This window comes from Cervus canadensis, chromosome 32 (genome assembly GCF_019320065.1).
Source record: "Cervus canadensis isolate Bull #8, Minnesota chromosome 32, ASM1932006v1, whole genome shotgun sequence".
NCBI classification, from domain to species: domain Eukaryota; kingdom Metazoa; phylum Chordata; class Mammalia; order Artiodactyla; family Cervidae; genus Cervus; species Cervus canadensis.
This window is the reverse complement of record NC_057417.1, coordinates 39,328,210-39,348,574: the sequence shown is the minus strand read 5'-3', so window position 1 is coordinate 39,348,574 and position 20,365 is coordinate 39,328,210. Positions and strand designations below refer to the sequence as shown.

General features: G+C 56.9%; 5 protein-coding genes and 1 long non-coding RNA gene across 9 annotated transcripts in view; 2 read left to right on the top strand and 4 right to left on the bottom strand.

Moving 5' to 3' along the window:
• Positions 1-1,414, top strand: part of LUC7L (LUC7 like) — a 28,067-nt gene extending 26,653 nt beyond the window's left edge. For all 3 annotated transcript variants that reach the window (XM_043455984.1, XM_043455986.1, XM_043455985.1), the window contains 2 exons: positions 287-454; positions 1,071-1,414. In XM_043455984.1, coding sequence (XP_043311919.1) covers positions 287-454; positions 1,071-1,212 — 310 coding nt within the window. In that variant the 3' untranslated portion in view covers positions 1,213-1,414. The remainder of the gene's footprint in view (positions 1-286; positions 455-1,070) is intronic.
• Positions 1,415-6,066: 4,652 nt separating this feature from the next.
• Positions 6,067-18,932, top strand: LOC122433254. Its single transcript, XR_006267060.1, has 3 exons — positions 6,067-8,733; positions 17,120-17,290; positions 18,629-18,932. It is a non-coding gene; the product is annotated as an uncharacterized LOC122433254 (long non-coding RNA).
• On the bottom strand, positions 8,878-9,827 carry LOC122433249 (hemoglobin subunit theta-1-like). 2 transcript variants are annotated; one of them, XM_043455988.1, is made up of 3 exons: positions 9,509-9,827; positions 9,165-9,369; positions 8,878-9,061 (listed from the first exon to the last, which is right to left on the bottom strand). In XM_043455988.1, exons 1-3 carry the CDS (start codon positions 9,601-9,603, stop codon positions 8,900-8,902), a joined length of 462 nt encoding a protein of 153 aa, XP_043311923.1. In that variant the 5' UTR covers positions 9,604-9,827; the 3' UTR covers positions 8,878-8,899. The 2 variants fall into 2 exon arrangements, with proteins under 2 accessions (XP_043311923.1, XP_043311922.1); XM_043455987.1 differs by having other exon boundaries at positions 8,878-9,064; positions 9,509-9,818.
• LOC122433250 (hemoglobin subunit alpha) lies at positions 11,783-12,578 on the bottom strand. Its single transcript, XM_043455989.1, has 3 exons — positions 12,418-12,578; positions 12,112-12,316; positions 11,783-12,007 (listed from the first exon to the last, which is right to left on the bottom strand). Exons 1-3 carry the CDS (start codon positions 12,510-12,512, stop codon positions 11,879-11,881), a joined length of 429 nt encoding a protein of 142 aa, XP_043311924.1. The 5' UTR covers positions 12,513-12,578; the 3' UTR covers positions 11,783-11,878.
• Positions 14,838-15,633, bottom strand: LOC122433251 (hemoglobin subunit alpha). The gene is made up of 3 exons (XM_043455990.1): positions 15,473-15,633; positions 15,167-15,371; positions 14,838-15,062 (listed from the first exon to the last, which is right to left on the bottom strand). The coding sequence occupies exons 1-3, from the start codon at positions 15,565-15,567 to the stop codon at positions 14,934-14,936; spliced, it is 429 nt and encodes a 142-aa protein (XP_043311925.1). The 5' UTR covers positions 15,568-15,633; the 3' UTR covers positions 14,838-14,933.
• Positions 17,083-18,544, bottom strand: HBM (hemoglobin subunit mu). Its single transcript, XM_043455992.1, has 3 exons — positions 17,765-18,544; positions 17,406-17,610; positions 17,083-17,272 (listed from the first exon to the last, which is right to left on the bottom strand). Exons 1-3 carry the CDS (start codon positions 17,854-17,856, stop codon positions 17,144-17,146), a joined length of 426 nt encoding a protein of 141 aa, XP_043311927.1. The 5' UTR covers positions 17,857-18,544; the 3' UTR covers positions 17,083-17,143.
• Positions 18,933-20,365: the final 1,433 nt, after the last annotated feature.

The following is a 20,365-nucleotide window of genomic DNA, read 5'->3' as shown; positions in this document are numbered from 1 at the left end:
TGTTGTCTGGGGTCAGGGCTGGTCACGGAGGGCACAGAGCCTGGGTTAGAAGGAGAGTCCTGGTTGGGATTGGTTGGGGCGCAGTGCAACAGGGGGTGGGCATCCACTGTCGGTGAGAGGGATGATCAGAGATTTCCTGGCATGTTGCAGGAAGCATCGGTGGGGAGGGTCTGGCCAGTTATTCGTGACCAGGGTGCCATTGGGGGGAGGGTTGTGAACCTGGGTTACAGGTTTGGGAGGAGAGAGGAGAGACAGCAGTAAGGCGTCAGCACAGCCTCTGTTGCAGGTCGCGCTCCCGGGACCGACGTCGGAGGCGGTCGAGGTCGACTTCCAGAGAGCGGCGGAAGTCGTCCCGCTCCCGGTCCCGAGACAGACACCGGCGCCACCGGAGCCGCTCCCGGAGCCACAGCCGCGGCCATCGCCGGGCATCCAGGGACCGGAGCTCGAAATACAAGTAACTACTCTGCTCCTTCAGTGTCTGCAGCAGCAGTGAGCCCTGCTCTGTGCGCCAGGGCTCGGGGCCTGTCGCCCAGGGACGGGGCGCTGAGGCCTTGAGGGTCCTGACAGGGCCCAGGGCTCCGGGCCTCCGCCTGCTGGGGGCAGCAGGTGGCTTCAGGGCTGGACAGCTGCGAGCTGCGGCCGTGTCACATGTAGGCGAGGCCACGCTCGGGCTGCACGTGCACCGCCAGTCTGGTACACACAGCCCTGATAGGCTGCTCACCTCGGTTGTGGTGGTTAAAAAAACAGCACTGCTAATGATCATGTTCAGAGACGACCACCATTCACTTTGGTAGTACTTTTTCTCCATTGTGTTTTTACATAATGGATGACTCTTGCTGTATTTTCCTTTGCACTGTTTACATTTTAGTGAAAGCTGTTCATGTTACTAGAATGCTCTGAAAATGCCACTCTGTGTTGGCTGCCTGGCCTTCCCTGTGCAGTGCCTGCTGGGCCCTCCCAACTGTGTGGGTCTTCCCTTCCCTTGCAGGGAGGGTCCACGGTGTCAGTGCCTGGGGAGCACCCAAGAGGGAGGGCCAGCCTTCGATGAGCCTCTGGTTCCCTTTTTCCAGGTTCTCCCGAGAGCGGACTTCAAGGGAGGAGTCCTGGGAGCGCGGGCGGAGTGAGCGGGGGGCCACCGACTGGAGGCTTGAGAGTGCCAATGGGAAGGCCGCATCGCGGAGGTCGGAGGAGAAGGAGGCCGGCGAGATCTGAGCCCACGCCCAGGCGCTGTAAATAGTTTGATCCACATTTGACACAGCCTCATGTTACCCTTTGTATTTGCTGAATACAGCTCATCTTTTGTAGTTTAACATTTCTATTGTTTTGGAGCTAGCTGTGAGTTTCTAGAGGTGTACAGAGTTGCTCCTGTGTTCTGGGTTATGTTGAGTGGGAATAAACAACCTGACAGACTGCCTCCTGGCGGCCGCGGTGCAGTCTCTGCTGTCCTGGCTGCACTGGACTTGCGCCTTCTACAGGGTCGGGGGCATGCCCAGGTCACCTGCACGTAGCCCAGAAATGTGACTCCTCCTTGGGCTCCTCTGCCTTTTGGCATCTGATGCGCTGACGGAGCCAGAGGCACACGGCCATCTGCTCTCCCAGCCCCATGTGTCTTTCTGAGGTCCAAGCTGTTCTCTTCCCCCATTTCTTCGGAGGACTGCCTGTCTGGTTTGTGGTCAGCAGTCTCTGCCCAGCACTGGAGCTCAGATAAGCTGCAGTTCCCCCTCTTGGAGTTACTCAGAGCAAAGAAAGACCTGCGGAAAGATCGACATGACGGCCACAAGGTCCTCAGAGGAGGGCATGCTGACTTTGGGGTCGTGGTTCTGCTCACCCTTGGTAGGGCTGGTGGTATTATCCATTCTCCTTCAGCCCTTCCGCTTGTATCTCGAGACTAAAGTGAGTTCTTATGAAGATACAACTGGGAGCTCTTTCGTTTTTTTGCTTTTCAGGGGGAAGATGAGTGTGTGTGCGCTCAGTCGTGTCTGACTCTTTGTAACCCTATAGACTAGCCGGCCAGGCTCCTCTGTCCATGGGATTCTCCAGGCAAGACTACTGGAGTGGATTGCCACTCCCTTCTCCAGGGGATCTTGCCGACCCAGGGATTGAACTTTCATCTCTTAGGTCTCATGCATTAGCAGGCAGATTCTTTACGGTCTGAGCCACCAGGAAAGTTCATCAGGGGAGGGGGTGGTTTATTTTCAGAGGCAGCTTCTGATGCCACCTTGTGAAACACACACCCACACCCCTGTGCAGAGCACATGGACTCTGGGTCTGGGTTGTGTGGCTGCCAGCTCCAGGGCATGGTCAGTGGTCCTCTTCTAGGCTCCTCACTGCGGTTTGTTTCCCTCTGGAGGGATGTGGGTAATGGGCTGCTCTGCTGCCCTGTGGCAGGGTCTTCCCCAGCCAGCTGTGTCCACGGGAAGGCGGTGTGGCATCAGTGATGTCCCCCTGTCCAGGGGCGTTGCCCTGGCCTGTAGCCAGGCTGGGCCAGAGTGACCACTGAGAGGCCAGGTAGGTACCTGTGGGGGAGCAGGGGATGTGCAGTCTTTGTGGGACGTAGATATGAGTTGGCGGAAAGCCGTGAGAGGGTGGAGGTGGTGGTGGGGAGGGGCAGGCAGAGAGGCAGGCTGTGCTGGTGGTTTTCTGACTCCACTCTGTGACCCAGCTCATGATGGCAGGGTTTGGACTGAGTCAGCAGCCAGGGCCAAGACTGCCTGGCTCCTCACGTCTCCATTCTTAACTTCCCGAGGGGGTGTTTGGGGGTTCTGTTTGTGTTGTGGTGACAGGGCACACATACTTAGTACTGTATCCATTTCTGATGCACGGTTGAGTGGCAGTCTGTTTGCTGCCATCCCTGGAGGGTGGTTTTCAAGAGGCAGAGGGCAGATGGCGTCCCTGAACTTAGAGGACCCTGGAGGTCCCAGCCAGAAAGCAGGTGGGCTGGGGTCAAGATGCCTGGGAGGCAGCTTCTGCTCCCCCTGCAGCTGGGTGCTTGCTCTCAGTCCAGAGGCACCTGCCTGCCCTTAGCGTGCCCTGGCCTGACTGCAAGGTCCGCCTGGTTCCCCCAGCCCCTGAGCCTCGGCTCCTCGGCTGGCTCCATTCCACTGGGCGCAGAAGTGCAGCAGGCTGCTCTGTGGATGCCTCGGCTCCAGGGGCAGCACCGGGAGGGAGCTGGGAGGAGGGCACCACTCACCCTGGAGGATGCCCTCTCCTCCTTGTTAGAGCGCTGCTGTGGGGAAGTGCTGGCTTACCAGGAACGGGTGGGGATGCTGGGAGCGGGCAGTGATGGCAGTCCTCGGTGAGTTGGGTTGGCTGAGCCCATAGGTGCAGATCTCCAGGGGTCTGTGGTCAGTCCCAGGGCTGTGTGGTCCTTCCCTTGGCCCTTCCAGTCCCCGAGTTTTCAGGGATTCCCTGAGTCCCAGTCTTCTGCGCGGGAGTGTGAGTGGGGGATATGGCGATAGCAGCTTGTGGTGGTTCTAGCATGGAGGCCCCAGACTGTCCAGGCGGCGGGCGGGGGGTCTGCGGCCAAGGGCAGGGATGCTTTGCCTTCTGCGCCTCTCTCTGGGGCTCTCTAGCAAAGCCCAGGCCTGAAGTCTGGGGATCTGAGGGCTGGAGGGATGGTGTTGGCCCTGCAGCTCTGTGAGCTCCATGGCCTTCTTGGCAGTCCAGACTCGCTGCGGCGTGTGGACACAGGGCCATCTTCGCAGGGGGACGGCTGTGCAGTAGGTGCGTGCACCCGGCTGGCCTGGGAGCCAGGAGGGAGTGATTCCAGGGGTCGGGCCAGTGTCCAGCCATGGTTTGTGCCTGTGAAGAGGCTGTGCCTCAGAAGGGTCCCCTGCCTTGAACAGGGTGGTCCTGCTCTGGGGGCTGGGCCGGGCTGAGCTGAGAGGTGCTGGGACTTCACCCCATGCCCTTGTCACCCGAAGGCCTTGTAGCAGGTGGTGTGGGCCCCTCTAGGCTTCCTGTGGATCTGGGGAGGGATCCAAGAATGTAGACTTCTTTTTTTGCAGGTAGGTTGGTTGGTTTGATGGAGATAAACTTAACCTCACGTAACATTCAACATGTCAGCTGCCTGAGGTGTGTGGTTTAGTGGTTTTCAGTGTGCTCGCAGTGTGGTGGTCATCACTGTGCATTGGGACACTCCCATCACCCCCAACCCTCCCCCCGCCAGCAGGCGTGCCCCTAGGCCCCAGCCTTCAACAGCCACTGGTCTGCTGTCTGTCTCTGGAATCGCAGGATGAGGCTTGTGATCAGCGTCAGTTCCTGCTGAGTGTGGTGCCCGACTGTAGCCTGTACCGGTACCGAGAAGGTTGCCGTTGCTCCAGGCTGCTGCTGCTGCTGGTCCGAAGCACCCGGAGAGCTGGGCCGCAAGCCTTCAGTGGCATCCCTGGGACATGAACGGGACAGCTTAGAGCAGGTTTCCCAGCTCTTGTCATTGGCACACGTGATGGTGACACTTGTTTGGACCTAGGGGAAGGGGCTGAGCCGTCCTGGGCCTGATCGTGGCGCGGTGAGCTGCTCTATGTCACTGCACCAGACCTAAGCCAGGCCCTCAGGTGACCTTCCCCCACACGCCCAGCACAGGGTCGCATGTGATTGGGGTCAGCACGAGGTCTGCCCCCAGGTGCCAGTGAACCCTGGCCTGAGGCGGCCTTCCGCTCCCACCCAGGGGCACCCGGGAGCCTGTGAGGATAGCCTGGGGGGTCCCTGTGCATCCTCAGCCCCCACAGTGCTGGTGAGTGCCACCCTCTTGCATCTGCCCTCCCCTGTGCCGCCCCCAGCCTGCCTGCCGCCTGCCTTCCCTGCTGGTGCCCGTGGGCTCAGGGCTGCCCTCCCGAGGAGGTGGTGCTGTCCTCACAGTTCAAGAGAGAAGCTGCCAACTGCTGGCCAAGGACTTCCCCCACCTGGATCCTGGCCACCTTTGTTTTTAAATTTTTATTGCGATTAAATTGACAAATGTTAACTTTAGTTTTAGGTGTACATGCTAATGATATATATATATTTTGCAAAATGATTTTTTTTCTTGTGATAAGTTTTAAGCACTAAGCAACTTCAAGTATGCAGTACAGTATGGTGTATTTAGTGTGGTACATCACAGGATGGGATGAATGGATGGTATCACTGATGCAATAGTCATGAACTTGGGCAGACTTTCAGAAAGGGTTAGGGACAGGGAGTCCTGGCGTGCTGCAGTCCATGGGGTCACAGAGAGGTGGAGACGACTGGGCGACTGAACAGCAGTGTGATAAGTCACAGTGCAGTGTTACATTGCCCTGGGCCTTCCGGGGCTGCTCCTGTCCCCTCTGGAACACTTGCCCAAGTCCAGCCACCTTGGAATCCAGGCCTTTCAGCCCCAGACCAGGCCCTGCCTCTGAGCAGAAGAGAGCACAAAACGCTGCAGACCCAGGCCTGGAGGTACGTACCTCGCCAGCTCCTCCAGGCCCTCATCTGCCCCACAGTCCTTCCAGAGAGCTTTGCTCTCCTTGGAAATCACCACAGACAGCACGCATTAACTGTCCCACAGCTCCTGAGCATCAGGGCATCAGATCAGATGCAAGTCCAGCACCACTGAGCCTTGAGAATGTGCTGAGCAACATGCTGGACAGTAAAGCCATGGGGCTGGGCTGGGAGAGGTGTGGAGGGGGCGCCTGGTAGTAGACACAGGGCTTCCTTTGGGGCCGTGAGAAAGTTCTGGAGCTGGGTAGAGGTGGTGATGGCACATGACCATCACCATTGTAAATGAAGTGAATGCCACTGAGTCGTACTCTTTACAGTGGTTGAACTGGTAAGTATGTGTTACCTATATTTTGCATGAGTTGGTGTTAATCACTCAGTCATGTCTGAGTGCGACCCCATGGGCTGTAACCCATCAGGCATCTGTCCGTGCAGTTCTCCATGCAAGAATACTGGAATGGTTTGCCATGCCCTCTTCCAGGGGATCTTCCCAACCCAGAGATTGACCTGGTTGGCTACATTGTAGGCAGATGACCAGTGAACAACAGGGAAGCCCTGTATTTTACCACATTAAAAAAGCTTCGAAAAATAAAAATAAGCTTCGGTGAGGGATGGATGGGGAGTTTGGGATTAACAAATGCAAACTATTACATGTCTGTATAACTGACTCACTGTTACATAGCAGAAACTAATGCAACATTGTAAATCGACTATATGCCAATAAAATTTAAAAACCGCAACAAAACAGCCACACAAGGGGAGGTGACCACGTGAGAACAGAAGGGAGCCTTGCAGGGTACACTTTAGTCTCTGGATCTGCTATTATTAGTGATAATTCTTTACTGTATTTGTGCTTTTCATCTTTAAGCCTCAAGTCTGATCTTTATCCTTTGAGTCATTTAAGTCACATAGTCAATATTGGGTTGGCCAGAAAGTTAAACCAGAATGAACTTGACTGACCAACCCATGCACCACAGAGCAAGTTAGACTAGCTCCCTGACCAGGAGCTGAGCCTGTGCCCTGGGCAGTGGAAGTGTGGAGTCCTAACCACTGTGCTGCCAGGGAATTCCTCCATTGTTTTGTTGATGCCATCTTCTGGGGTCTTTACATTTGTCGTTCCCATTCTCTTTTTTCCTCCCATTTTTGCCCAATTCCCACCCCCCACCCCACCCCCCGGGGTTGGGGGGGTGGGGTTAAAATATTTTAACATTCTATTTTTTACTCTGTTACCTTGGAAATCATAACGCAATTTCTGTCCTTTTAAATTTTCTTCGCTGCACATGGGCTCAGTTGTGGCACTCAAGTTTAGTTGCAGGCAGATTATTAACCACTGGACCATCAGATAAGTCCTGCTGTGTGCTTTTTTATATTCTGTGGTTCCCTGCAGATATTTCAAACCAAGTTGTATTGCATGTGACGTCTGCAGTGCCTGCTGGTTTTCATGCAGGTGCCTGGCCCTGTGTGCCTGGTGAGTTTGTCAGCCCTGGCACCTTGTGGCCTGTGAAGTACTTTTTTCTTGGGGGGGGGGGAGGGGCGGGGATTTGTTTGCGTATCAGCATGTGATTTCAATTTATTAGTGAAGCATCTTTTCTTCTCTGCTGAATATCCAGGGTTTTTTTTTCCTGTTTTTTCTTTATTTCTTTTTACCAGTACCTGTATTTGGGAAAAGGATAACCCAGTGGGATATCTTTTTAGGGCCCCAGGTTTATGGGAAAGTCACCTTTGGGTATATCACCTTTTACTGGCCCTTTGAACTGTGAGCCCGTAAGGAAAAAGAATTTCAGCTCAAGTTTGCTCATTTTGGCAAATACCTCAGGACCCAGGTGGTTTAGGTGCTGTGACATCTGAGTTCTCACCTTCACTTGGTTATCTGATCTGAAGATTCCGAATCCACTTGCTGTTAGAGGGTGGGAAGGGTCTTATCCAGCATTCTTAATTGTCATGAGGGTGTAGATGAGAAATGCGCTTACAACAGGCAGAGCCATGGAGCGTGGTTGGGCCCAGAGGCCTGAGGAGGGGCTGGGTTTATTTGGAGGAAAGAGTCCTCCCAGGAAATACCAGAGAGAAATGGGCAAAATCTGGGTCAACCTGAGGAAGAATGCTAACCTGGGAAGTGGGTGACCCTCCTCTAGCAGTGAGTGAGGGTGCAGGCTCTCATCTGCTGGCGAAATTCAGGAAAGCAATTTTGGCAATACTCTCAAAAAGCCAGAAATTACACTTCTGAAGAAATCCCCCAAGGGAATGGTGATGTTAGTGCATAGATTTTTAGCTACAAATAGTCAGGGCAAGGTTTTTTGCAAATTAGTTGTGAAAGTGGAAAATGTAAGTGAAGAAAAATACCTTTCCTGGGATTAGATCAAGTACCTGTCTTCTCTGCCTCTCTGGCCCTGCCTGGGGGGAGCTGCTGCCATCTCTCTGTGTGTTTTAAGTTTCCTCTGATCATGTCAATGTGAAACTGAATATATTCTTATGAGAAATCTCTCCAAATGTGCCGTCCCCCCTCCCCACTGGGGTGCGAGTCACCCCTCTGGTGTGACGACTGTCCCTGGTCACTTAGTGGTCCTCTCTGGTACCCAATGGACTGTCCTAGTGCTGCGGCACTCCTGTTCACAGTGACCCTTATTTGACTGAATAGTGGCCTCAGTGCCCAAGAGGAGTTAATGCACCAAAGACCTCAAGTGCTTCCTTTAAGTGAAAACATATAGAGTTAATAAGGAAAGAAAGAAACGTGCTGAGGTTGCTGAGATATACAGTAAGAACGAATCCTGTATCTGAAATTGTGAAGAAGGAAAAAGAAATTCATGCTGTCAAGCAATGTATATCCGGGACCCACGGGAAGGCATGGGCAGTTTAGGTGCAGCAACTGGGAGTCGTTTCCTGAAGTTTCTGCGATGACCGTGATTGATTTCATGAGAAAAAATTTTTAAAGGAAGATGCTCTGAGTTCTGTCTGCTGTGTGGGATGGGGGCAGGGCGCGCTGCAGGCGCCACCTCCTCCGACCAGGTCCAGAGTCTGGCAAAGGCACCTTTGACCCCAAGCTTCCCGGTTGCTCAAAGTGCCCAGCGCATTCCGGAGGCGCAGTTCCGCTCCACCCCGGCAGGGGCGCCCGTCCCTAATTTCCTCGCAAGCTGTCCCGGGCGGTACTAACCAGGTGCATGTGGGGTGTCCGAAGGCGGCAGCGGGGAAGACGGTCCGGGCGGGGCCCGCTGGGGCCCGTGACGCCCCGTCCCGACCGGCCGGAGCCCCAGCCGACACCTCCAAGTAGCCACGCTCAAGGGCATGGTGAGTCGGGGCTTATCACCTGGGAGCGGAGACCCCGTCCAGACTTCCCGCCTCCCTTTGGGAGGGGCGTCCCACCCCCACTCACACCGCCACCCCACCCTCGTCAGGCCCGGGCTGGCTCCCCTAGAAGAGAACACGGGCACAGCTGGGACTCTGCCGACTTTACTCAAACACAGGAGCCCTCCGCGTCCACCCTCCCAATTTGGCCACTGCTGGGGGCCAGCGCCGAGATCACGTGGTTCAGAAACTTGACCAGTGAGGCGTGCATGTTGGGGCTGAAGTCTCCGGGGTAGTGCCGGGCGAGGGTCACCAGCAGGCAGTGGCACAGCTGCTGCAGGCAGACAAGAGTGGTTCCCGCGCGGTGCACCACCCCTTGCCTGGTGGGAGCCCCCTCCCCCGGCGACGGGCGTCGGCCCCGCCCGCGAGCTCACCTTGAAAAAGACCGGGTCCACGCGCAGCCTGTGCGTGTGCAGCTCGCGCAGGGCCGACAGGGTGTGCGGCAGGTCGTCCAGGTGGTTCATGGCCAGGCTCAGCGCCTCGGCCACCTTCTGGCCGTGGGCTCTGACCTGGGCGGAGCCAGGACTCAAGTTTAGGTGGAGGAAGTAGGTCTTGGAGGAAGGGAAGGCCACGAAGATCCTGCGGGGGGAACTGCGAGTGAGGCGCGTCCTGATGGTGGGGCCTGGGAAGGAAAGGCTTCGGGACAGGACGGCGGGGGACGCATCCCCCGAGTGCGCTGAAGACAGGAGAGCCCGGAGGCGCCGGGGCCCGTGCGCACCTCTCCAGGGCCTCCGTCGTGTAGATGCCGACGTTGGTCCCGAGCTTCCGCCACAACGCGAGCACTGCAGCGCGGTCCGCCGGCGCCAGCTCCATCGTGGAGACCCGCCCGCCGCGCGCTCGGCGTCTCGGTGAAGCCCGGGCTGCGCCTGCGCCTCTCGACCGGCTGTCCCCTTGGCCTCCGGAGGGCGCCGGGCCTCTGGTCGCAGAATCTGGCCGGGAGGGGTCTAGGAGCTCTCCACGGAGCGTCAGCTCTGACCTGGGGCCTTCCCAATCTCCCTGGACCCTGAAAGTCCTATTTTTGGAAACTAATGTTTAGTATGTGTCAATATTAAGTGGCCCTGCATTTTAGCATGGAGTTTGTCATTGAACGTCAGTCTGTTTTCTCATTTATGGTATATAATAAGGAAGAAAACAGTTTCTTCTTCCCAAGGTTGTTCCTGGTTCATTGCAGATGCCCTTTTCAGGACAATGAGCATTCACCGAGTAGCTAGGATAGATCCTAAAAATGATAACCAATACCTATAAAGCACTCATTCTGTGCCAGGCATCACTATGCATCCTTTTTAAAAACGCATTGAAATTCACATAAAATTTACTGTCTTAGCCATTTAAGGTATACAATTCAGTGTCTTTAACTATATTCACACTATGTGTTACCATCACCACTAATTCCAGAACTTTCTCATCATCCCAAATAGAAATCTAGTTGGTGCTAATGGTTAAGAATCCACCTGCCAGTGCAGGAGACTTAAGAGACATGAGTGTTGAGAACACAAGGGTTTGATCGCTGGGTCAGGATGATCCTCTGAAGGAGGGCATGGCAACCCACTCCAGTATTCTTGCCAGGAGAATCCCATGGACAGAGGAACCTGGAGGGCTGTGTTCCATGGGATCACAAACAGTTGAACACAACTGAAGTGACCTAGCACAGTACAGGATAGATCCCCCAAGTAATAGCTCATACCCATGTAGCACTCATTCTGTGCCAGGCATCACTATACCTCCTTTAAAAAAAAAATGCATTGAAATTCACATAACAAAATTTACTGTCTCAGCCATTTTCAGGTGTACAATCCGGTGACTTTAATCATAGTCATTGTGTGACCATCACCACTGTCTAATCCAGAACTTTTTCATCATCCCAAACAGAAACGCTGTCCCCTTCAGCGGTCAGTCCATGACCTCTGCCCTCCAGCCCCTGGACATCACCAGGCTGCTCTTGGCCTCTGTGAATTTGCCTGTTCTGGACATTTCATGGGAATAGAATCATGCAGTACATGGTCTTTTGTGTTTGCAGCATGTATTTGCACTTCATTGCTTGTTATGGCTGGATAATACTTCGTTGTCTGTTTAGATCACATTTTGTCTGTCCTCTCATACTCTTGATGGAGATTTGGGTTGTTTCCACTTTTAGTCCAGGCTCTCATTTTGCCTAATAATAGAGTAAGGAAGACTGCCTCTTACTGAGAGCTCATATGCTAAAAGCAGGGCACACTGAGGCAGGAAACCTGCCATCCATTTTTTGACGCTGACTCTTGAGCCCAGGGAAGGGAGAACACTGCTCCCAGCTAAAAGCTTGGGGCTGGACCACTGCCAGGACTGGACACCTCAAGCCCCAGGTGCTAGGGGCATTCTCCACGGGAAGAAAGCACCTCTGAGTTTAGGCTCCCTGGCCCTGGCTCTCCTCTCCACAGCAGCGCGGGGGCGGGGGGGGGGGGGCGGGGGGGGGGTGTCAGTGGGCCTCAAGGCAGTGCAGTGGATCCTGAGTTGGGCCCCCCACATCAGGCCTTCAGACCCTCAGTGGCCCAGTGGGTGTCCTGGGGGGGTGTACCAGGTGACAGAGGTGCCTCCAGGACTTGGCCTGGTTCTACAACGGCACTGCGCACCCCTAGTTTCCTCTAGACACTTGGTGGGGAGAGAGGGACCCAGAGGGCCTCTGTGTTCTCCCCACCACCCAGCTCTGGCAGCAGCCGGGGAGAGCTCCAAGTCCTGGCTGGAGGTCTGCCAACAAATTGATTTATTTGAGCAAACTCCGTGATGAATATGCAAGGCTCTGGAATGAATTCAGGAAGGGCGACTGTACTCAGAAATCACTCCAGGTTGAGGGTGAGGGCTGCCCAGAGAATCCCAGGCAGTGGCCTTGGGACGGGCTCCACCCATACCCCTCTGTCCTGTTTTCCCCTTCTCTCTCTCTGCCTGAGACTCCTTGGTCCCAGGCAATGAGAACCACCCCCGCCGGTTCGCGGACACAGAGACCCGAGGCTACAGACACTGCAGCCCACTCAGACTTTATTCAAAGATCAGGAGGTGAGAGTGCACAGAGCGCAAGGGGGCTCCAGGCCAGGGTGGGGGTCGCCGAGGCTCCAGCTTAACGGTATTTGGAGGTCAGCACGGTGCTCACGTTGGCCAAGAACTTGTCCAGGGAGGCGTGGACCGCGGGGGTGAAATCATTGGGGAGGTGGGAGGCCAGGGTCACCAGCAGGGTGTGGCTCAGAAGCTGCCGAGAGAGGAGACGTCAGGGGGGCTGGGGCTGGGTGGGGGCGCCTCCGCATTCTCTGCCCCTCTAGCCCAGATCTGTCCCGGCCCAGCCCGCGAGCTCACCTTGAAGTTGACCGGGTCCACACGCAGCTTGTGAGCGTGCAGGTCACTCAGATCAGACAGGGTACCGGGCAGATCGTCCAGGTGGCCCACCGCTTTGGTCAGCGCGTTGGCCACCTTCTCGCCGTGGGCCTTGACCTGGGCGGAGCCGTGGCTCAGGTCGAAGTGGGGGAAGTAGGTCTTGGTGGTGGGGAAGCTCAGGAACATCCTGGGTGAAGAGGCAGGAGAACCGGGCTTAGGCCGGGCGGCCCGGGACAAGGACGCGCCCGGCGTGCGGCCCGATCCCCGCGGGGCAGGTGCGGTGCTCACCTCTCCAGGGCCTCTGCGCCAAAAGCTGGAGCGTTGCCGCCAACCTTGCCCCAGGCGGCCTTGACATTGGACTTGTCGGCGGCAGACAGCACCATGGTGGGTTCTCTCTGAGTCTGGGTCGGGACCAGAAGAGTGCGGGGCGGCGAGTGCGCGAGACTTTATGCGCCCGGCGCCAGGGGCACGCCCGCCCTCGCTGCGCTCATTGGCTGGCGCGGGGCGGCCGGACCTGGACCAAAGGGGGCGCGCGGCGCCCGACCTGCGCCCGGCCCGGCGGTGGGTGCTTCCCTCACCCATCCACGGAGACCTGGAGACTCTGACCGGGGGTTCTTGCTTCCACCGTCTGCTTCCCGCCCGCTGCGTCCACCTTCCCGGGAAGTGGTAGCCTCGCGCCAGGTGGCGGGGGCGGGATTGTGGAGCTGGGTGGATGCCCGCTCCTGCATCCTCTAAGAGTCTGCCAGCTCCAGGCTGCGCTGTCTTGAGAACGGAATGGAGTAAGTCAGCCCGTGCTACCCACACCGGACCTAGGCTTGGCGCACTCTCGGCATTTTAAACTTGTGCAGTATCAGTGAATGAATGGGGGATTGAGTGCGCCTAGTCCATGCCAGAGGGAGCTGGACATAACACACTTGACTCATCATTCACATGTAATCAGCTAATTCCTCCCCACCCCCACTCCCGTCCAACTCTCCTGTTCCTCTTTAACCTTGGTGCTTCCAGATTCCTTTCTTTCCACAGAGAGTTTTTGAGTGCAACTGAATGGCAGTCTTGGAAGGAACAGATACTGAGAGTGGGTTACAGAATTTGCAAGGAGCTCCGGGTTCAAGTCTCTTCTCCCTGGGTGCTGGTTACTGCAGCCCTAGCCCTTTTAAGGCAAGACTTGAGGAACGTTTCTCAGCCGATGTCTTACATTCATAATATAGGAAGACCTCCAGCATAGATATAAGGAAAAGACAAATGACTTATGAGAACAATTGACAAAGGATTCTACCGGAAAATTAACAGGAATATCGAAATAAGTGAGACAGAACTGAATGAATTAGCCAGAAAACAGGTAGAGGAGACACAGATCAGTGAGAAGAGCAAGTTGAAGAAAAAAATGTTTAAGGTAGAATGGTATTTTATTTTGGAGGGGGGGGAGTACAATTATAGACATAACTGCATCCCCTCAGCACAGAATAGGAGCCAGTGGGCTCAGTCCCAGACTTTGAACCTCGGCTGTTTCTGTGGGGGTTGGGGAGACAGGATGGAGGGATTCTCTTACTCTTTTGAATAACATAAAAAAGGTGCACGTGGTGAAAACATTGTTATTGTTGTTTAGTCGCTCAGTCATGTCAAAGTCTTTTTCGACCCCACTGACTGTAGCCTGCCAGGGCCCTCTGTCCATGGGATTTTCCTGCCAGAATACTGGAGTGGGTTGCCATTTACTCCTCCAGGGGATCTTCTCCACCCACGGATAGAACCTGCGTCTCCTGCTTTGAAGGCAGAATTTTTTTTTTTTTTAACCCACTGAGCCGCTGGGGAAGTCCCTTGTGAAAACGTAGGTGGATTTTAATTTTTTATTTATTTTTTACATTTAAATAAAAGCGAAGGGGGCTGCGGGACAGTGGAAGAGTGCGTGGTGAGAGGGGAAGTAACTCCGCAGGTGTTAGAGGTCCTTGCCCAGAAAGAATGTGATCATCAGTGGCCCTGTCACCCTCCTCACCTTTTATCCAGTACAGAGTTGCCCTGAAGATGGAGGCTGGGCTGGAGGCGCTAACTGGGGGTCCCTAAGGGCTACAGGGTGGGTGGGGTGTTTGAGGTTCCAGTGTGGAGTCCAGGGGCCTTTCTGAAGGTTGCTCACAGGACCAAGGCAGAACTGCCAGGAGACCCCAGGAGCCTGGATGGGGGGAGGGGGCTTAGAGGCCGGGGAACGCAGGGCTGGGTGCACGGTGAGCTTCGCAGACTACAGCGACAAGGGAGCGAGGAGCCTGCTGAAGGCTGCAGTGAGCTCCAGGCCCCTCTTCTCCCTGACTGCCCCTCCCCCACAACACCGCAGGGAGTTCCCGTGACCCAGGACAGGGTGCCTGGGGCTCGATCCCTGTTCCAACCCCCCTTGTCTCTGATAGGGAGGTGGGATCTCCTGGAGGTTGTCCTGCCCCTACTTTTGCACCAGGAAAAGCCTATTTGTGTGGTTTGTTTTTTGTTTTCATCTAACTATGTTTAAGGGGGATCAGAAAAATTTCAAAACAGGGTGGCCATTTCAGCACTCCCAACCTCAGAGAGAACCCTTGGAAGTCTTCCCAGGACGGGAACTTGGTTCAGCAGATTCTGGGACCCTCAGCCTTAGCTCCCCGCCCTCCTCCACCCTCCCACTCCTAGAGACTGAGAATCACGCCCACCCCCGCCGGTTCGCGGACACAGAGACCCGAGGCTACAGACACTGCAGCCCACTCAGACTTTATTCAAAGATCAGGAGGTGAGAGTGCGCAGAGCGCAAGGGGGCTCCAGGCCAGGGTGGGGGTCGCCGAGGCTCCAGCTTAACGGTATTTGGAGGTCAGCACGGTGCTCACGTTGGCCAAGAACTTGTCCAGGGAGGCGTGGACCGCGGGGGTGAAATCATTGGGGAGGTGGGAGGCCAGGGTCACCAGCAGGGTGTGGCTCAGAAGCTGCCGAGAGAGGAGACGTCAGGGGGGCTGGGGCTGGGTGGGGGCGCCTCCGCATTCTCTGCCCCTCTAGCCCAGATCTGTCCCGGCCCAGCCCGCGAGCTCACCTTGAAGTTGACCGGGTCCACACGCAGCTTGTGAGCGTGCAGGTCACTCAGATCAGACAGGGTACCGGGCAGATCGTCCAGGTGGCCCACCGCTTTGGTCAGCGCGTTGGCCACCTTCTCGCCGTGGGCCTTGACCTGGGCGGAGCCGTGGCTCAGGTCGAAGTGGGGGAAGTAGGTCTTGGTGGTGGGGAAGCTCAGGAACATCCTGGGTGAAGAGGCAGGAGAACCGGGCTTAGGCCGGGCGGCCCGGGACAAGGACGCGCCCGGCGTGCGGCCCGATCCCCGCGGGGCAGGTGCGGTGCTCACCTCTCCAGGGCCTCTGCGCCAAAAGCTGGAGCGTTGCCGCCAACCTTGCCCCAGGCGGCCTTGACATTGGACTTGTCGGCGGCAGACAGCACCATGGTGGGTTCTCTCTGAGTCTGGGTCGGGACCAGAAGAGTGCGGGGCGGCGAGTGCGCGAGCCTTTATGCGCCCGGCGCCAGGGGCACGCCCGCCCTCGCTGCGCTCATTGGCTGGCGCGGGGCCAGGAGGTGCCGGCCTGGAAAGGTGGATCTGGAGAGGGTGTGGGGTGTCGTGGTCCCAGGGAGGCCCCTGCCCTGTCCCGCTTTGGCTGCAATCCAGCTATTTATGGTACCTTCTACCCTGGTGCTGTGGGTCTAACGGCTCACAGACTTTTCTGAGCCACCCAAACCCCCTGGAACCGAGTTTGTACCGCGTTGGGGCAGCATCGAGGTTTCCATTTGCCAGTCTGGGAGAGTAGCACAATCTTTTTCGAAGTGAAGCAAGCTGCTTTCGCACTAAAGGGCATGGACCGAGACGGGTTCTGCCCAGTCTGGGTGAGGGGTTAGTGTTCAGCATCCTCCTTCGAACTTGGTCACTGACTGTCCAGCCCTGCACATACTGTCATCCAGGGAACCATCCTCATTCAGAGTTTGAAGAGCTTGGAGGATTGGGCTCTTGTCTTTGCAAAGGCTCTGGACTGATCGCTAAGATCCGTGCCCCAGTGCTGCAAAGAAGAGATTGACAGTGTGTGTGTGTGTGTGTGTCTGTGTGTGTGTCTGTGTGTGTGTGCATGTGTGTAAGATGGGGCGCTATGGCCCAGGGACCACGGAGACTGAGCCAGAGTGCTGGAACTGGGGTGGGGGTTGGGTACACTTGGGCCTGCCAGGCAACCAGCCTTCCTTAGGATTATTATTTCAAATATCACTTCAAAGACCCAGTGAAGTTGGGAATTTTTCGGTTGGGTTAGATTGCTTAGGCTCAGATTGCTTAGGGATATGCCTACTGTCACACAGTGTGTCTGTGTGGACTAGGAATGTGTCCACCTATCCCACTCCCTGCCCCAGGAGATTCAGAGGAAGGGACTAATTCGGACGAGGGCCAGGCAGCCTCAGGCTGGGCACTGGAGTTGGAGGAAGAAATGGGGGAGGAACAGAGGTGAGGGTCCGGGGAGCCCTGGGCCACCAAGTCTGTTTGATCTCAGGCCAGAAACTTGGCCGCAGGTCTCTGGTGCCCACTACTGTGTGTTAGAGGGGAAGACTGACACTTGCAGTTCCTGAGGGAGGTAGCGATGGAGATGAATGAGAGTGAATGAGGACGTGCTTAGCGAACCGTCTGGCAGCCGCGATGCCGAAAGCGAGCACGCTATGGGCCCACCACATGCCGCTGCCCCAGGAGGGCAACTGTTTCAGGGTGCCAGGCGCGTTCTAGACCCAGGACTGTCAGCCGGGGAAATGTCCTCATTCAGGCTGTGCTGAATGCCAGAGGCCCCACTCCTGGGCCCCCGGTTCCACTGTCAGCAAAGATTCGGGGTCGTGCCCTACGGTTCCGGGAGTCTCCCCTCAGGACCCGGAGCTTCTCAGCCCGGCGACTTTGAGGTCAGTCCGTCTGCTCCCTAAAGACCACACGTGCGCAGGTTCCAGCCTACTGAGGCCTGTTTATTGAATTTCGCAGACCTAGACCCGCGGGGCACGGAACTCAGCGATACTTCTCCGTCAGCACCACAGCCATGCCCGTCAGGAACTTATCCCACGCCGCCTGCATCTCCACCGTGAACTCGTCCTGCAGGTGGGAGGCCAGCACCACCTGGAAACACTGGATCACCAGCTGCCGGAGAAGAGGCCGGTGAGAAGGGCCCTGTCCTCGCTAGTGCCTCCCCCTCCCCGCCCCCAACCGCCCCCCCCCCGCCCCGCCCCCGCCTCGGCTGCACCGCGAGCCCTGCTGCGCCCCGGTGGCTCACTGGGAAGTTGGTGGGGTCCACGCGCAGCACTTGTGCGTGCAGGTCGGCAAGCGGGCTAAGGACTGCCCGCATGTTGTCCATGTACTGCACGGCCACGCCCACTGCCTGGAGCATGCGTTGACCGTGGTTCAGCAGCTGCACCTCATCTGGGTGGTCACCCAGGTGTCTGAAGTAGACCTTAGTGCTAGGGTACACAGTGAAGAGCCTGCGGGAGCAGGGATGTGGGGAGGACGGTCCCTCCAGCGTCTGCGCTGCCCAGACCCTGGGAAAACCCGCTCAGACTCGCCCTCCACCCCGGACTCAGGCCCAGCACCCTGGTCTCCTCCTCCCAGCGATTCTGGAGACCCCGCCCAACCCACCTGCTCAGCAGCTCCGCCCCGAAGAGCGCCTCGTGGCCGGCGATCAGGTCCCAGACTTGTGCTATGTGGGCGCGCTCTTGGGCGCTGAGCATGGCGCTGGCGTGGTGTGCTTTAGGGGCCGCGCCCGCCGCCCCGGCCTCCTTATAGCGGCCTCCCCTGGCGCCCCGCCCGCCCTTATCTTCAGGAGCCCCGCTGGAACCTGGCGACCCAGGTCGCCAACCCAGGTCCTTCTCACCGCGGAGAAACTAAATCACGCCGTGTGTGGGTGCCTTTGCTGCAGACTTTAAAGGGGTCTGCAATTATTCCCCTGAAGGCAAAGTTACTGCTCCGCCAGACAGAGCGATGGAGGGACAGGGAGAAAGCGCATGGGGCAGGGAGCCCCCTTAATCCGAGGGGCCAGAAGGTTTCAGGGGTCCTCACAGCGGTGAGCTGGGATGACAGGCTCTGAGGGAAGTACTCTGAGTCCCGACGCGTTGAGTGAAGCCACAGGCTGGGTGACGTGGGGTGGGACAGAGGTCCCAGTGCAGGTCTGACCCGAGAACGCGGCGTGGGCGGTCCTGGGCTGCCCTGCTCCCTCCGGTCGCGACTCTGTGTTCTGCAGGTCAAGGACCGGTTCAAAGCGCCCCTTGGAGTTACTCCAGGCCGGGGGTGACACCGTGGTGGGGTGCGTTCCTGCGAAGTCCCCATTCTCTCCCCTCACTCTCCCCTCTTTCCCCCAATACTGAGAACGCACCACCAGGCTCCTTCCATCATCATCCATTTATTGGGGGTCCCTATGGAACACTAATAGGGTGCAGGGGAAGAGGAGGGCTCGAAGCCTGTTCGAGGGGTCCTGCGGCGGCCTCAGCGGTACTTCTCCGTCAGGACGCCGGACACAATGGACAGGAACTTGTCCCAGGCGGCGTGCGCGTCGGCCGTGAAGTCGGCGAGGAAGTGCGAGGACAACGTAACCAGTAGACAGTGGGACAGGAACTGGGGCGGAAGGGAGGGCGGTCAGCGAAGACGGCCTGGACGAAGCTCCGCTCCGGGGCCACGCCCCTCCACAAACCCCGCCCACCTAGATATCGCCCCGCCCCGAATCCCTGGCCCCTAGACCTCGCCCCGCCCTGGGACCCCGGCCCAGGAAGTAGCCCCGCCCACCGAGACCTCACCCCGCCCCCGGGGCCCCGAGCCCACCTTGAAGTTGACCGGGTCCACGCGCAGCACGTAGGCGTGCAGCTCGCTCAGCTTGGACAGCGCGCTCGCCACATTGTCAATGCTCTTGACCGCGTCGCCCATGGCAGCCACCACCTTGGAGCCGTGAGCGCCCAGCTGGTTTCAACTCTTGATTGTTGGTGGTATTAATAATGTGTGTAGGGACACCTGGTTTTATTACCTGGGGTGGACGAGCATTTTCCCACATGACAATTAGAATCTGTTTATTCCTTTTCAGTGTTCAAATGGATTCAGGGTGTATTTTTGTAACTTGTTTGGGTTTTTTTTGGACACACATACGATCAATCTCCAGACACACATGCACTGTCCTCACACACTCAGGGTCTTCTTTCTACATTTTTTTAACACGTGTTTTCTGCATGTATTTCAAATAATATTTTTAAAAATTGCAAATTATACGCATTATTTGTAACAGCAGCCTTGGAAAAAGCACAGCTTACAAAGCGAAAGCTCCCTTCTGTCCGCCTCACCTGCACAGGTGACCTTTCTTATGCATTTCCTGGGAGTGAGCTACCAGTGGAGAGACAACCCCGAGCCGTGGACGGCGCATGCGCAGGCCGCTCCCCGCCAACTCCAGGGACCCCGCCAGCGTCCTGTCCTCAGATGCTCCCTAACAGCCAGGATTCCTGTTCCTACCAACAACACAGAGGAAGAACACAGACTCCTGGGTCGCCACTCACCCTCGTGTATCTCTTTGTTTAGCTGACTTCCCTGAAATGCCACCAGTGTATTGATGCTTTTCTCTTCCTTCTTAGTCCCTCGGTCTAGCAAGAGAGTGCCCAGCACAGCTGGCCCCGAGGGTGAACTTGAACCAACTGCCTGGGAAGCTCGCTCTGAAGCCTAGACTACAGTCCCAAGCTTAGCCACCTGAGCCTCCCCGCAGGTGCCATTTGCAGCCCGGTGCAGTGGCGGTCACTGTGAGGAGGTCAAGTTCAGCAGAAACCATTTCCTTTAGGGCCCAGGAAGGGGATCGGTGGGGACAGGGTGACGTTTGGGCTCCAGGCTGGAAAGGGCAGGGACCACAGGAGACTGCCAGTCCCTTGTCTTGGGAATTCCCCAGCAGGGGAGTCTCCAGCCAGAGTGGAGGGTGCCAGGTGTAAGCAGGAGTGCGGTGGGCCTGTGTGGGTGTGGGAGGTGACAGGGGGAGGAGCAGGCAAAGAAGTCAGACTGGATTAGAACCTGGTTGCAGGACCCCAGCCTTCAGCCCCCAGAAACTCAGGCCGGGGCAGGGGGCCTGCAGGCCGAGAGGGGCTGGGATGAATCCAGGGAGAGCCTGAGGGCAGGAGGTAAGAGCCCCTCCTTCTGGGCTGGGGCTGTTACTGACTGCTCCCCTCTCTCAGCATTTGTCGGGTGGTGCACAGACGTGCTTCGCCCCACTGTTTTCTT